Source organism: Capricornis sumatraensis, chromosome 6 (genome assembly GCF_032405125.1).
Source record: "Capricornis sumatraensis isolate serow.1 chromosome 6, serow.2, whole genome shotgun sequence".
Taxonomy (NCBI): Eukaryota; Metazoa; Chordata; class Mammalia; order Artiodactyla; family Bovidae; genus Capricornis; species Capricornis sumatraensis.
In genome coordinates this window covers 15,282,140-15,296,343 of record NC_091074.1, presented here as the reverse complement: position 1 = coordinate 15,296,343, position 14,204 = coordinate 15,282,140, and the positions used below count along the sequence as shown (strand labels likewise).

The following is a 14,204-nucleotide window of genomic DNA, read 5'->3' as shown; positions in this document are numbered from 1 at the left end:
CCTTTTCTGTGCAAATGCTTTTAAGTTTAATTAGGTCCCACTTGTTTACTTTTGTTTTTATTTCCATTACTCTAGAAGGTAAGTCAGAGAAGATCTTGCTTTGATTTATGTCGTGGAGTATTCTGCCTATGTTGTCCTCTAAGAGTTTAATAGTTTCTGGTCTTAAGTTTAGGCCTTTAGTCCATTTTGAGTTTATCTTTGTGTATGGCATTGGGTAGTGATCTAACTTCATTCTTTTGCATGTAGCTGTCCAGTTTTCCCAGCACCACTTATTGAAGAGGCTGTCTTTGCCATATTGTATATTCTTGCCTCCTTTGTCAAAAATAAGTTACCCATAGGTACGTGGGTTTATCTCTGGGTTCTCTGTCTTTTCCACTCGTCTATATTTCTGTTTTTGTGCCAGTACCATACTGTCTTGATGCCAGTAGCTTTGTAGTATAGTCTGAAGTCAGGAAGGTCAGTTCCTCCAGCTCCATTCTTCTTTTTCAAGACTACTTTGGCTATTTGAGGTCTTTAGTGTTTCCATATGAATTGTAAATTTTTTCGTTCTAGTTCTGTGGCCATTGGTAATTTGAAAGGGATCACATTGAATCTGTATATTGCATTTGGTAGTATAGTCATTTTCACAATATTGATTCTTCCTACCTAGGAATGTGGACTATCCATCTGTTTATATCATCTTTGATTTCTTTCATCAGTGTCTTATAGTTTTCCATATACAGGTCTTTTGTTTCCTTAGGTAGATTTATTCTTAGATATTTTATTATTTTTATTGCAATGCTGAATGGTATTGATTCCTTAATTTCTCTTCCTGATTTTTCATTGTTAGTATATAGGAATGCAAATGATTTCTGTGTATTGACTTTGTATCCTGTGACTTTGCTGAATTTACTGATTAGCTCTAGTAATTTTCTGATAGCTTCTTTTGGGTTTTCTATGTACAGTATCATGTCATTGGCAAACAGTGCGAGTTTTACTTCTTTTCCGTTCTGGATTCCTTTTATTTCTTTTTCTTCTCTAATTTCCATAGCTAGGACTTCCAAAACTATGTTGAATAATAGTGATGAGAGTAGACACTCTTGCCTTGTTCCTGATCTTAGAGGGAAAGCTTTTAGTTTTTCACCATTGAGAATTATGTTTGCTGTGGGCTTTTCATATATGGCCTTTACTATGTTGAGGTAGGTTCCTTCTATGCCCATTTTTTGAAGCATTTTTATCATAAATGAATGCTGGATTTTGTCAAAGGCTTTTTCTACATCTATTGAGATGACTATATGGTTTTTATCTTTCAATTTGTTGGTGTGGTATATCATGTTGATTAATTTGTGTATATTGAAGAATCTTTGCATCCTGGAATAAACCTGACTTGCTCATGGTGTATGAGCTTTTTAATGTGTTGTTGGATTCTGTTTGCTATAGTTTTGTTGAGGATTTTTGCATCTATATTCATCGTGATATTGACCTGTCATTTTCTTTTTTTGTGTTGTTTTTTCCTGGTTTTGGTATCAGAGTGATTTTGGCCTCGTAGAATGAGTTTGGAAGTGTTCCTTCCTCTGCAAATTTTTTGGAAGAGTTTCAGAAAAATAGGCATTGGTTCTTCTCTAAGTGTTTGATAGAGTTCCCCTGTGAAGACATCTGGCCCTGGACTTTTGTTCTGGGGGAGGTTTTTGATCACTGTTTTAATTTCAGTGTTTGTAACTGGGTTGTTCAGAATTTCTATTTCTTCCTGGTTCAGTCTTGGGTGGCTGATCTTTTGTAAGTATCTGTCCATTTCCTCTAGGTTGTCCATTTTATTAGCATATGGTTGCTCATAATATTCTGTTATGTTCCTTTGTATTTGTGTGTTGTCTGTTGTAACTTCTCCTTTTCCATTTATAATTTTATTGACTCAATTTTTCTCTTTTTTTTTTTTTTGGATGAATCTGGCTAGTGGTTTGTCAATTTTGTTTATCTTCTCAAAGAACCAACTTTTAGTTTTATTAATCTTTGCTATTGTTTCCATCATTTCTTTCAATTATTTCTGCTCTGATTTTTATGATCTCTTTCCTTATGCTGACTTTGAGGGTTTTTAGTTTTTCTTTTTCCAGCTTCTTTAGATGTAGGTTAGGCTGTCTATTTGATGCTTTTCTTGCTTCTTGAGGTATGATTGTATCACTATAAACCTCCCTGTTAGAACTGCTTTTGCTGAGTCTCATAGGTTTTGGGTCACCCTGTTTTCATTGCCATTTGTTTCTAGGAATCTTTTGATTTCTTTTATTTCTTCAGTAACCTCTTTGTTATTTAGTAATGTATTGTTTAATCTCCATGAGTTTGTGTTTTGTGCTATTTTTTTCTGTAGTTGGTATCTAGTCTCATAGCATTGTGGTCAGAGAAGATACTTGATACAATTTTAATTTTCTTAAATTTGGTGAGGCTTGATTTGTGGCCCAAGATGTGGTCTATACTGGAGAATGTTCCATATGCACTTGAGAAGAAAGTGTATTCTGCATTTGGATGGAAAGTCCTGAAAATATCAATTAGATCCATTTGGTCTAATGTTTCATTTAAGGTTTATGTTTCCTTATTGATCCTGTTTTGATGATCTGTCCCTTGATGAAAGTAGGGTGTTGAAGTCTTCTACTATTATTGTGTTGCTGTCAATTTTTTCTTTTATGCCTGTTAGTGTTTGCTTTATGTATTGAGGTGCTCCTATGTTGGGTGCATAGACGTTTGCAATTGTTATGTCTTCTTGGATTGATCCCTTGATCATTATGTAGTGTCTTTCTTTGTCTATTAGGATATTCTTTATTTTAAAGTCTATTTTGTCTGAAAATAAGGATTGCCACTGCAGCTTTCTTTTGCTTTCCATTTGCATGGAATATCTTTTTCCATCCTTTTACTTTCAGTCTGTATGTGTCTCTAGGTCTGAAGTGGGTCTCCTGTAGGCAGCATATATATGGGTTTTGTTTTTGTATCCATTCAGTCAGTGCGTATCTTTTGGTTGGTGCATTTAATCCATTTCCATTTAAGGTAATTATTGATATGTATGTTCCTATTAACATTTTCTTGATTGTTTTGAGTTTGTTTTTGTAGGTCTTTATTTTCTCTTGTGTTTACTGGCTATATAAGTCCCTTTCATATTTGTTGCAAGGCTGGTTTGGTGGTGCTGAACTCTCTTAACTTCTGCTTGTTTGTAAAGCTTTTGATTTATCTGTTAATTTTGAATGAGATCTTTGATGGGTATAGTAATCGTGGTTGTAGGTTTTTCTCTTTCAGTACTTAGTAAATATATCTTGCCATTCCTTTCTGGCCTGTAGAGTTTCTGCTGAAAGATCTGCTGTTAATTGTATGGGTTTTCCCTTGTATGTTACTTGTTGCTTTTCCCTTGATGCTTTTAATATTCTTTCTTTGTGCTTAATCTCTGTTAGTTTGATTAATATATCTCTCAATGTGTTTCTCCTTGAGTTTAACCTGTAGGGAACTCTCAGCACGTCTTGGACTTGATTGACTATTTCCTTTCCCATGTTGGGGAAGTTTTCAACTATAATTTCTTCAAAAAATTTCTCAGTGCCTTTCTTTTATCTTCTTCCTCTGGGACCCCTATAACTTGCATTTTGGTGCATTTAATACTGTCCCAAAGGTCTCTGAGGTTTTCTTCAATTCTTTTCATTCCTTTCCCTTTATTCTGCTCTTCAGCAGTTATTTCCACCATTTTATCCTCCAGCTCACTTGTCTGTTCCTCTGACTCAGTCATTCTGCCACTGGTTCCTTCTAGAGTATTTTTAATTTCAGTAATTGTGTTGTTCATCTCTGTTTGCTTATTCTTTATTTCTTCTATGTCCTTGGTGATTGTATTAACTGTGTTAAATGCTTCTTGCATTTTCTCCATTATATTTTCAAGTCTTTGGACATCTTTACTATCATTGTTCTGAATTCTCTTTCAGGGAGATGACTTATTTCCTCTTCATTTATTTGGTCTTGTGAGTTTCTACCTTGCTTTCTCATTTGTGCTGTATTTCTCTGTATTTTCATCTTTTTTTTTCTCTAACTTGCTCCACTTGGGGTCTCCTTTTCCCAGCCTTTAGGGTTGTGTTACCTTTTCCTTTTGATTTTTGCACTTGGAGGGAAACGTTGGTTGGGTGGTGCGTGTTGATTTCTTGCTGGGGGTGACTTGTGCCTGTGTTCTCATTTCAGGGAGCTTAGCCTGTCCCCCTGGGGGCCTGGGGTCTTCAGCTGTCACCTAGAGGTTGCTTTGTAGGAGTTGTTCTGTATCTTGATGAGTTTTTGATGTATTTGGGGGGAGGCTTGTGATCTCCCCATCTTACTCCTCTTCCATCTTCTTCCCAGCCTCTTATTCTATTTTAAGATTAATGTTAGATGTAACATTTGCAAAAATTATTTTATAAGTAGGTTAATAAAATGTGTTAGGAAAAGACAGACTTTTGGAAGGTAGGTACTGTATGAATGCAAGCAATTATCATTAAAATTTAGCATTTATCTGCCTAAAAAAATCAAATTGCTTCTCTTTTGTTAAAACTGTAAGGATGCAGTATGAATCTTAATTACATTTGTTGCCCTTCACGGTTTTATTTCTTTAATGTGCTATATAATACTTAATATATCTGAAAATATAGGTAGCCAAATTTTGAAAATGATCAACTAACATTTGTCATGTTGATATTTAACTCATGTTGATATTTCTCTCTTTCTCATTCCCCTTTCTTCTCTCTTATTGGTAGAATATTTACTGTTAGTTAATTAAAATTGTTGACTATTCATTATGGGGCAACCCAAAAGGTAAACTCTGTATCTTTTCTTTTAAAAACAAACCTTTACATTACTTACAAGAAAAGAGTTTTTAGAGAGTTCTACAAAATAGTATTATGGGAATTAGCTGTTACCATGGGAGTAAACACAAGTAAGTACCAAGCAGAGAAAGATGGATGGAACTGTGAGCTCTATCCATGGTGGTTCTTTAACTCCTAAATACAGTAAAACAAATACAAAAAGAAATCTGCGAAGACAGTGTCAGAACAGTGATAGCAAAATTAATGGAATACCAACTTCTGTAAACTCCTTCCTCCATGAAAAGAATGAGAAAACTGTCCAAAAAAAGTGACAATCAGCTTTCTCAGAACTCTGGTAATTAATCAGAGACTTGCAGTAATCCATGAAGTAGTTTAATCAAGGAAAACGTCTGAAACTTGGTAAGAACAATGGGATTTCTGGCTTGTAACTTGCCGTATTCCCTTCCTTTTTCCTGAGCTCCTTAGTAGCATTGTAAGCCAATAGCACAAGTCACAGTCAAAACAGCAGCCTGGTAGTTACCAGAGGGGACAGAATGGAGTTTGAATTTCTTTAAAATCATATTCTTGGGAAATTGCCCTGATTTTACCTGTCTGGAGGTTTTCTGGGAGACTCCATTTGCTTTTTCCTGAAGATGTTTGTGTATTTCTTAACTTCACAGGTACCTGAGGCAGTAAGTGTAAACAACAGACTAACCAAGAAGCTTGAAAGAAAAAGCAGTGGAATGATAAATATCCCTAGGGGTTTTGAAAAGCCCCATATATTCCTGGGCATCTAGAAGTCCACACATATGTCTGTGGTCATGAGATCCAGTATAGTGGGCTGAACTGCATCTTTCCAAAATTTGCATGTTGAAGTTCTAACTCCCAGTATCTCAGAATGTGACTTTATTTGTTGATAATTAAGATGTAATGAGGTCATATTGGTAGACTCCAACCTAATGTGACTGGTGTCCTTCTGGGAAGAGATTAGGACACAGATACACAGAGAGGAAGGACCATGTGAAGACACGGAGAGAAGATGGCCACCTAGAAGCAAGGGAGGGAGACTCTCGAAGGAAACTAACCCTGCCAACACCTTGATGTTGGATTCCTAGCTCCCAGAACTGTGAGAAAATTAATTTCTGTTGTTTAAACCATTAGCCAGTGGTACTTTGTTAAGAGAGCCCTAGCAAATGAATACCAAGAAGACTCTGCGCTCCCTCCAGTGTCTTTGGGTCTTTTGTGCAAATAGGAAGTAAGGCTACAGCAGCTTCATCAACTGCATGACTCAATGTTGAAGAATGGCCCCATGAGCTTAGGACCCCCAGAGAATACTGGGAGACTTACTGGCCCTAGGAGTTTAAAAAAATCACTGTCTAATTATTAGTTGGTCTCTAAGTGAACTAAACAGATATTCCCACAGTCATATATTATAAAGAATGTAGATTTTACCGAATTAGTTCAGAAAAGTCAATTAATAGCCAAAGACATAAAATCAGCTTTTTAAAGTACTTTCAAAGAACTAAAGGATACCATGCCCAAAGAACTGGAAAGAAAGTCATGACAATAGTATCTCACCAAATACAAAATACCAACAGAGAGATGGAAACTACAGAAAGACACAGATGTAGAGAACAGACTTTTGGACTCTGGGAGAAGGAGAGTGTGGGATGATTTGAGAGAATAACATTGAGAGATATACCTTACCATATGTAAAATAGATGACCAGTGCAAGTTTGATGCATGAAGCAGGGCACCTAAAGCCAGTGCTCTGGGATAGCCTGGAAGGGTGGGGCGGGGAGGAGAGAGGGGGAAGGGAGGTTCAGGATGTGGGGGACACGTGTGTACCTGTGGTCAATTCATGGTGATGTATGGCAAAACCCATCACACTATTGCAATTATCCTCCAATTAAAACAAATAATAAAGAAAATGAATTGCAGGAAGAACAGAAGAGTAATTCTTCAGTTGAAAAGTAGAGTCAAAAAATTCACCAGAAGGCTTCTATTAGATTCCTATGACTGTCGTTGACAAGCCAAATTGGGTAGCTTAAAACAATAGAAATTTATTTTCTCACAGTTCTGGAGTCCAGATGCCTGAAATGAGTTCACTGGGCTCCAGACAAGATGTGAGTAGGACCGCCCACCCTCAGAGGCACTAGCGGAGAATCTGTTCCTTCTGCTTCCAGTCTCTGTTGATCACTGGAATTCCTTGGCTATGGGCACACCGCTCTGATGTCTGCCTCTGTGGCCACACGGCCTTTCCTCTTCCACTCACAATCAAACATGCCACTGCATTTCTCTTCTAAGGCTACGTGTCACTGCATACAGAGCTGACCCAGATAACCTATGACCACCTTCTCCACAAATGCAAAATGTGAGTGCTTGCCAGTTCAGGGTATTGTTTTTTAAAAGTTGATGGGCAGAGTATCGAGATCCAGGTAAGTTGGTTTGTTTGTTGGTAAAAAATGTAGAATTTTATTTTCTGACAACTGAAAGGAAGGGTTTTGCAAAAGAAACCCAGGGAATAGTTTAGAAGCAACAGTATGTAGCCAGGAGAGCCCCCAAAATGCCCTTTTCTGCCCACTGTTCTTGGGCTATGGAAAATGAGCAAATGCTGAAGGACAGGCAAAAGTTTCTTAAAGCCAGATGGTAGGGGAAATTTCTAGAGTTATTTAGAAGAGAGTAGGTTTTTTATTTTTCTTTTCATGATGATTATTGTGATCTTAGAAAAAACTTTCCAGAGATCACCATGGCAAGGGGTTCAACTGACCAGAAATGATCAGAGATAAAGGATTACAAAGTAATATGGAGGCAACAGAATAGGGAGAGAAGAAGCTTCTGTTTAGAGAGAAAGCAAGAGAGACAGAAAGACAGTTATTGGGAAGATAACTGACTTAGACTGTCCAGAACTAGATACATCCTCTAGAACAGGACAAGAGTTAATAAGTGCTGTTAGCTGTGATACTATACTTTCATAAATATTATTCTCACATTATCATTGATATTAGATTTTACAGTTGTGCTTATTAATTACTGAATACAAACAATGTGGGAGACCCAGGTTCAATCCCTGGGTCGGGAAGATCCCCTGGAGAAGGAAATGGCAACCCACTCCAGTACTCTTTCCTGGAAAATCCCATGTACAGAGGATCCTGGTAGGCTACAGTTCATGGGGTTGCAAAGAGTCCGACATGACAGAGCAACTTCACTTTCACTTTTCATATGAGTGTAGTAGGCAATTTAATGGTTATGGTTCTAAGCCCATTTTCACTACTTGTTGGAAATTCTGGCAGGAGGAATTTAATAACCTGATACTTCTGAGAGTGACCACAAAGGTTCAGAGTTTGATAATACTCTGAGTGACAGAGCTGGGAGGATGTGATGACTGACAACCTCTAGAAAGTAACATCAGGTCAAATATATTTATATATATATCAAACACATGTCCTCAGAAAGTCTGCTTCACTTTCTTGAGCAAAGCTCTGTAAATAAAAAGATTCATTTGACACTAGCAAGGAGGCCCAGATCTTCTGGGGACTAGCCTAGGTAAACGAGGAGCTGGATGGGGGTGCAGTCACTTGTGGGTGTCTAAGGAACATGTTTGAATGAAAAAAAAATGCAATAACCCTCTACCTTTCCCAGACACAGCTTCTCACTGGATAATAGCCAAGTACACAGACCACATTTATGGTAATTTCTCAACCTCCATGCACACATTCTAGATCTGAACAAAATGTATTGTAGAAGAGAGACACAAAGTGAAAGCAGAATAAATTTAACTGAACATGTTACTAATATAGGAAGCGCTCATTCTGATTGATGAAAAGAACATTATTGTTTAATATTTAGGGCAGAAGTTTATTGCTGTTAAGAAAAATTCTCAAAACCTAAAAGGTGGTGTGTTTTCCCTCTTTAAAAGCTATAGGAGCTGTATTTTACAGCTGAACATTCACATTTTCTTATGCTTGAATCACAAAGGGTAATTTTAGCTAAACATTGCAATCAGAAATAAAGTTTGGGTAAATACAAATTTTGAAAGCCTAACAGTTTGGAGTAGCTTTGTTTCCAGACTTAACACAAATATTGTCACTGCTAAATACATGTGAAAACTTGTAAATTCTGACTGTAAATCTATAAACATCTGTCATGATAATATTCATTCTACAGTATATGGACCTTTTTGGGGGTTTGATTTCAAAGGTACTTTTTGCTTTGCATTTTAATTTTACATTTTAAGGTAACAACTGTTAGGAAGACTTTTTGGTAAAAATCTATTTTTTTTTTCTCTCATTTGCAGTTTGGTTGCAACAAAGGAAACAGACAGTGCAAGGTCTCGAAGTGCCCCAATGTCACCTTCTGACTTTCTAGATAAATTAATGGGGAGGACGTCGGGGTATGATGCGAGAATCAGACCCAATTTTAAAGGTAATTGTTCTGCTTACTACAATATATATGATTAAGCAAGACAAATTTCCAAATTGATTCCCCCTGAATTCTAATACTTATTTCCAGTAATCCTCCAAGCACCATGTTGGTCAAAGAAGAAATATATTCTCGTGTTAATAGGTATCATAATTTGTCTTCTTTGGATTGTACAACATTACGTTGGTTTTAAGTGTACAGCTTCATGATTCTATTTTTTATACATTATGAAGTGATGGTCACGGTGACATAGTTAAAAAAAACCTTTAGAGAGTTTGTGGGGGAATGAACACATGTATTGAATATATGCATGGCTAAGTCCCTTTGCTGTTCACGTGAAACTGTCACAACATTGTTAATCAACTATACCCCCATACAAAATAATTTTTTTTTAAAGCAGAAAGGTGACAAAAGAAAACTCTTAGAAAATGCCTAGATAGATGATTATGCAATAGGAAAATGTTTTTAAAATATAAAATTCTTGGGAAAAACTTGTGTGTTTGACCTCTCAGTAATTTATAAATTTTGTAAGAGGAAAACAAAATAATCTTGGTAGAGACATTCTCAGACAATTTGCAAAAATTAAATAAGAATATTCAATCTAATTAACAATCAATAAAAACCCTAGATGTAGACATTTTTCTTTAAACAAAATTGTGATACTTATTTGTATGATTTTGTGTAATTTCTCTAAAATATAGTACATTTAAAAAATTTTGATTTACTTGAGATTAAATATTTTAAATGTTATTAAAATGCATTACACAAAAGTAGAAATAAATAATTCTCTTAAATTACTTTAAATTGGTCCTGAGCACAGATAGGATGGTCTCTTCCATTGAAAATTATGTTAGTAAATAATTAAATATAAATGTTAGCTATTTATAAAACTAAATATTTAAAGACATTAAAACACTTAGATGTCTAACTTACTAAGATTATTATTTTTTTTCCTTCCATGGGTTAATCAACTATTCTCTTTCCCTCCAGGATAGTCATAATTCATCTTAAACCTTTCTGAGAATCAGGTTTCTCCAAGAAAGACTCTGTGCCTTTACCATAATTGGAGTATGAAATCTGTTATGTCTTAGACCTATTAAATATAATGATTTTGAACTATTATAAAGAATGCATTTAATAACTATAATTGGGTTTAGAAATAATCTGGGAGTCTGCTAAAAAGGAATTGGCAAATAAAGCTCCATATCTCACTAAATTAGTTAATCATTCAAAACAAATCAGAGTTTTGTACAAATTATTATTTCAAAAATTTGGTCTTAGGCAGAAGAAGTGATGTGTATAGAAGCAGTTATTTCCATTTTGAAAAGCAAAAATAATAGGTAGATGCTAGTACTTCTTTCCTGGGATTTGAAACGTTTCCTGTAGAACTTTCTATTTAGGGAAAAGCAGAAATGGAAGAGGCACAGTTTATCAGGCAAAAGCCACACAAACTACAGAAAGATGGTGCTCCAAGTTGCTAGGCAGGTGCTACTTTATATGTTTATCTGTTTGTTGTTTTATGACAGTAGTAAATATCATGTACCTGAACTTGGTAAAAGCTAAATTGTCCAAATATATTAGTGATGAATAGCTTCAACAGTCCTTTGGCACAATTCTACTTCTTAGAGGCAAACACTTCAAAAGGAAAATTGATAATTTGCAGTGAGCATCTGTTTAATCTCTGATGGCTTTTTAGGCCTCTTACAAAGAAGGTGTTATGACCTTTCTTTGCACTAACTAGACTGCTAATTGGATGCCTCCGTTCTTGCATTCCGCCTCTTCTGTTTTACTTTTTTTGGGCCAATGATTCTTCTTCCTGCAGGAGCAATATTTATTCATCTTGTTCACTCTCTTTCGGTTGTTAGTTTTCTTGCATGTAATAGAAATGCTCTGTAGTTCAGGAGGGACCAAGTCCATTTGCCTGGGTGCTGATATGTGTTCTGTCTGCTGTGTGTGTGGAAGGAGGTGGCTTTGTGCTATTTCTCTCTCAGGGAAAGGACATGTGACAGAGATGGTTCTGCCCTGGGCACAGCTTTGTTTCAGCTGAGGGCTGAGTTGCTAGGCTTTGGTCTGCGGTTCTCCAAATGCCAGAATAGAAATGACTTTAGTTTTGAGGTACTGTCAGGAACTCTTTTTTTCCCAGTCTTTGTTTTTTTGTAAAGAGAAGTTGAATAAATTCTGGAAATCTAATGCATAACCTTGAGGTTATAGTTAACAGTACTGTATTATATACTTAAAATTTTTTTTCCCTGAAGTACATTTGAATTTATTAAAATTTTTTTTGAAGTGTAATTGCTTTACAATGGTGTGTTAGTTTCTACTGTACAGCAAAGTAAATCAGCTGTCCATATAAGAATATTCCCTCTTCCTTGGATTTCCTTCCCTTGTAGTATACCACAGAGCACTGAGTAGAGTTCCCTGTACTATACATTAGGTTCTCATTAATTACCTATTTTATGCATAGTATCGGTAGTGTATATATGTATATATGTCAGTCCCAATCTCCCAGTTTATCTCACCTCCACAATCCCCCTTGGTGTCCGTGTTTTCTGTTTTGCAAGTAAGTTCATCTATGACATGAAATGAAGTGAAAGTCGCTTAGTCGTGTCCGACTCTTCGCGACCCCATGGACTATATAGTCCATGGAATTCTCCAGGCCAGAATACTGGAGTGGGTAGCCTTTCCCTTCTCCAGGGGATTGTTCCAACCCAGAAATCGAACCCAGATCTCCCACATTGCAGGCAGATTCTTTACCAACTGAGCTCCAAGGGAAGCCCAAGTTCATCCATACTATTTGCTAATAGAGTAGATCTTAAATGTTCTTACCACGAAATGAAATAGTAAGTATGTGACATGATGGAGGTGTTAGCTAATGCTAAAGTCATAATCTTATTGCAGTATATAAGTGTACCAAATCAACACATTGTATTAAGACATTTTAAGTTTATACAATGTTGTGTGTCAATTTTATCTCAATAAAGCTGGAAAAAGAAAACACTTAAAAAGTTAGCATTGCTTACAGACTCATATTATTTCCAATCACCTTCATAAATTATGTCTGCAAAAAGGAGAAAAAAAAATGTGCATCCTTCAAACCCATGGAAACCCCAGGCCAGCCCTGCTCTAGGGGATGATGGATGGGGGCAGGGAGCTTTTTGGGACAGGTATCCATGCCCTCTGCTACTCTGTCTGATGCCCCACCTCCTTTCCTGTTGATGGTGACTTTGAATTTTGTGCCTCTTAGCGTGTTCGCTTCCTTCTCCATGTTCTAATCATCACTTATTTAGGCTTTTCTCTGTTTCATATATCAACTGTTTTCTTCTGCCTTCTATATTTTATATCATTAAACCAATGCTGACTTTCCTGTCGTTCTCTTTGGTGTGATATGTCTAGTCTCATTTTTATTCACTAATATCATTTTTATGTCCTCGGAAAGTAACCATGCTCAATCTTCCTTCTTGAAATAGAAGCTTCCAGGAGTCATTTGAAACTAGAAGCCAGTTTAACAGATAAAAAGCAATCAAATAGCAAATAAGAGGATGTCCATAGGCAATAAAATATTATTTCACCAGACTATTTTGCTAGCTTTTTTTAGATTTTATTTCTTTTCTTTGACTCTGTTGTTTAGGCCCTCAGTTGGTCTTTATAACCTTAAGTCTAATTTGGATCCAGGCAGGAAGGACTGCCAGAAGTCACCTGTTTGTGTATTCCCCCTGTACATTTACCGCATTGGTGTTTTTTTATTGTTTCCAGGGACCACTCCCTTTATCCAGGAATAACACTGTTGCCTTCACTATGTCTTTGTGTTTTCCTTTTATCCCATTTCATAAATCCAATTTTCATATAGTCTATTCTGCTATAACACATTCTATCCCCAGAATGGTATATGTACCCAGTACTCATTTCTGCCCATTTTTTTTCAGGGAAAGTGTTAGAATCTCTTTATCCATTTTAATTATTCCTATCCATCCAGACACTACTTTTCTTGAATAAAATTCACAGTTGTTCTTTTGAAAAAGCTGTATTTTCTATTTGCATTTTTATATTATGCAAGGTCATTTTAACAAGAAAAATCCTTGATAATAAATCTTTCTAAAACTGTAGACTAACACCTGAAAGATTCACAGATTTAAATTCTGCACCATATGTTTTTAGATTTTGTTTGATTATTCTTTAATATATTCTTTCTGTAGTGGTTATTTCCCTTTTTTATTTTAAAACAAACTCAGACTAACAGACGATTTGCAAGTATAGCTAGCACAGACTATTTTTTCCCTAAACTGCTTGAAAGTAAGTTGTTGACCTGATGCCCCATTGGTTGGGTGTATCATACAGATAAGAATATTCTCTTAGATAGCCACAGTCTGATCACTGAAACAAGCAAATTAACATGGATATATTGTGCTCAGTCATGTCTGACTCTTTGAGACCCCTTGGACTGTAGCCCACCAGGCTTCTCTGTCCATGGGATTTCCCAGGTAAGGATACTGGAGTGGGTTGCCATTTCCTTCTCAAGGGGATATATTGCTACCATCTAATTTAGAGCTCCCATTCAGATTTTATCAATTATCTAAATAATGGCTTCATAGCACAAGAATCCAGTTTAGACTCATGTCTTATGTTTCATGGGTCATTTCTCATTGTCTCCTTTAGGCAGAGCAGACCCTCCTTCCTCTGTCATGATCTTGGCATTTAAAAAATATTATTCCTTTATTTAACAGAGTGTTTCTCAATTTGCAATAGTCCAATGTTTCCTCATGATTCAGTTTAGATAATGCATCTTGATAGGAATATCACAGAAATGATGCTGTGTTCTAATTGCACCTTATTAGATTGTGGACCTTGTAAATTTTTGCCATGACTGAGGATGTTTGTTTTGATTAACTGGCTAAGTGGATTCGTGATAGAATGTGTCCCTATATACACACATACACATGTAAATATACATACACACACATGTTAATTTACATCTGTGTATTTATATCTCTATCTATTGAAAACCATGTGCTCTCGCTG

The 14,204-nt window shown here is 36.1% G+C and overlaps 1 protein-coding gene across 1 annotated transcript in view; it reads left to right on the top strand.

The window, feature by feature from the left end:
• GLRA3 (glycine receptor alpha 3) overlaps positions 1 to 14,204 on the top strand; it is a 182,615-nt gene that overhangs the window by 26,622 nt on the left and 141,789 nt on the right. The window contains exon 2 of the mRNA XM_068974238.1: positions 9,064 to 9,191. Within this exon, the coding sequence (XP_068830339.1) occupies positions 9,064 to 9,191 (128 nt within the window). The remainder of the gene's footprint in view (positions 1 to 9,063; positions 9,192 to 14,204) is intronic.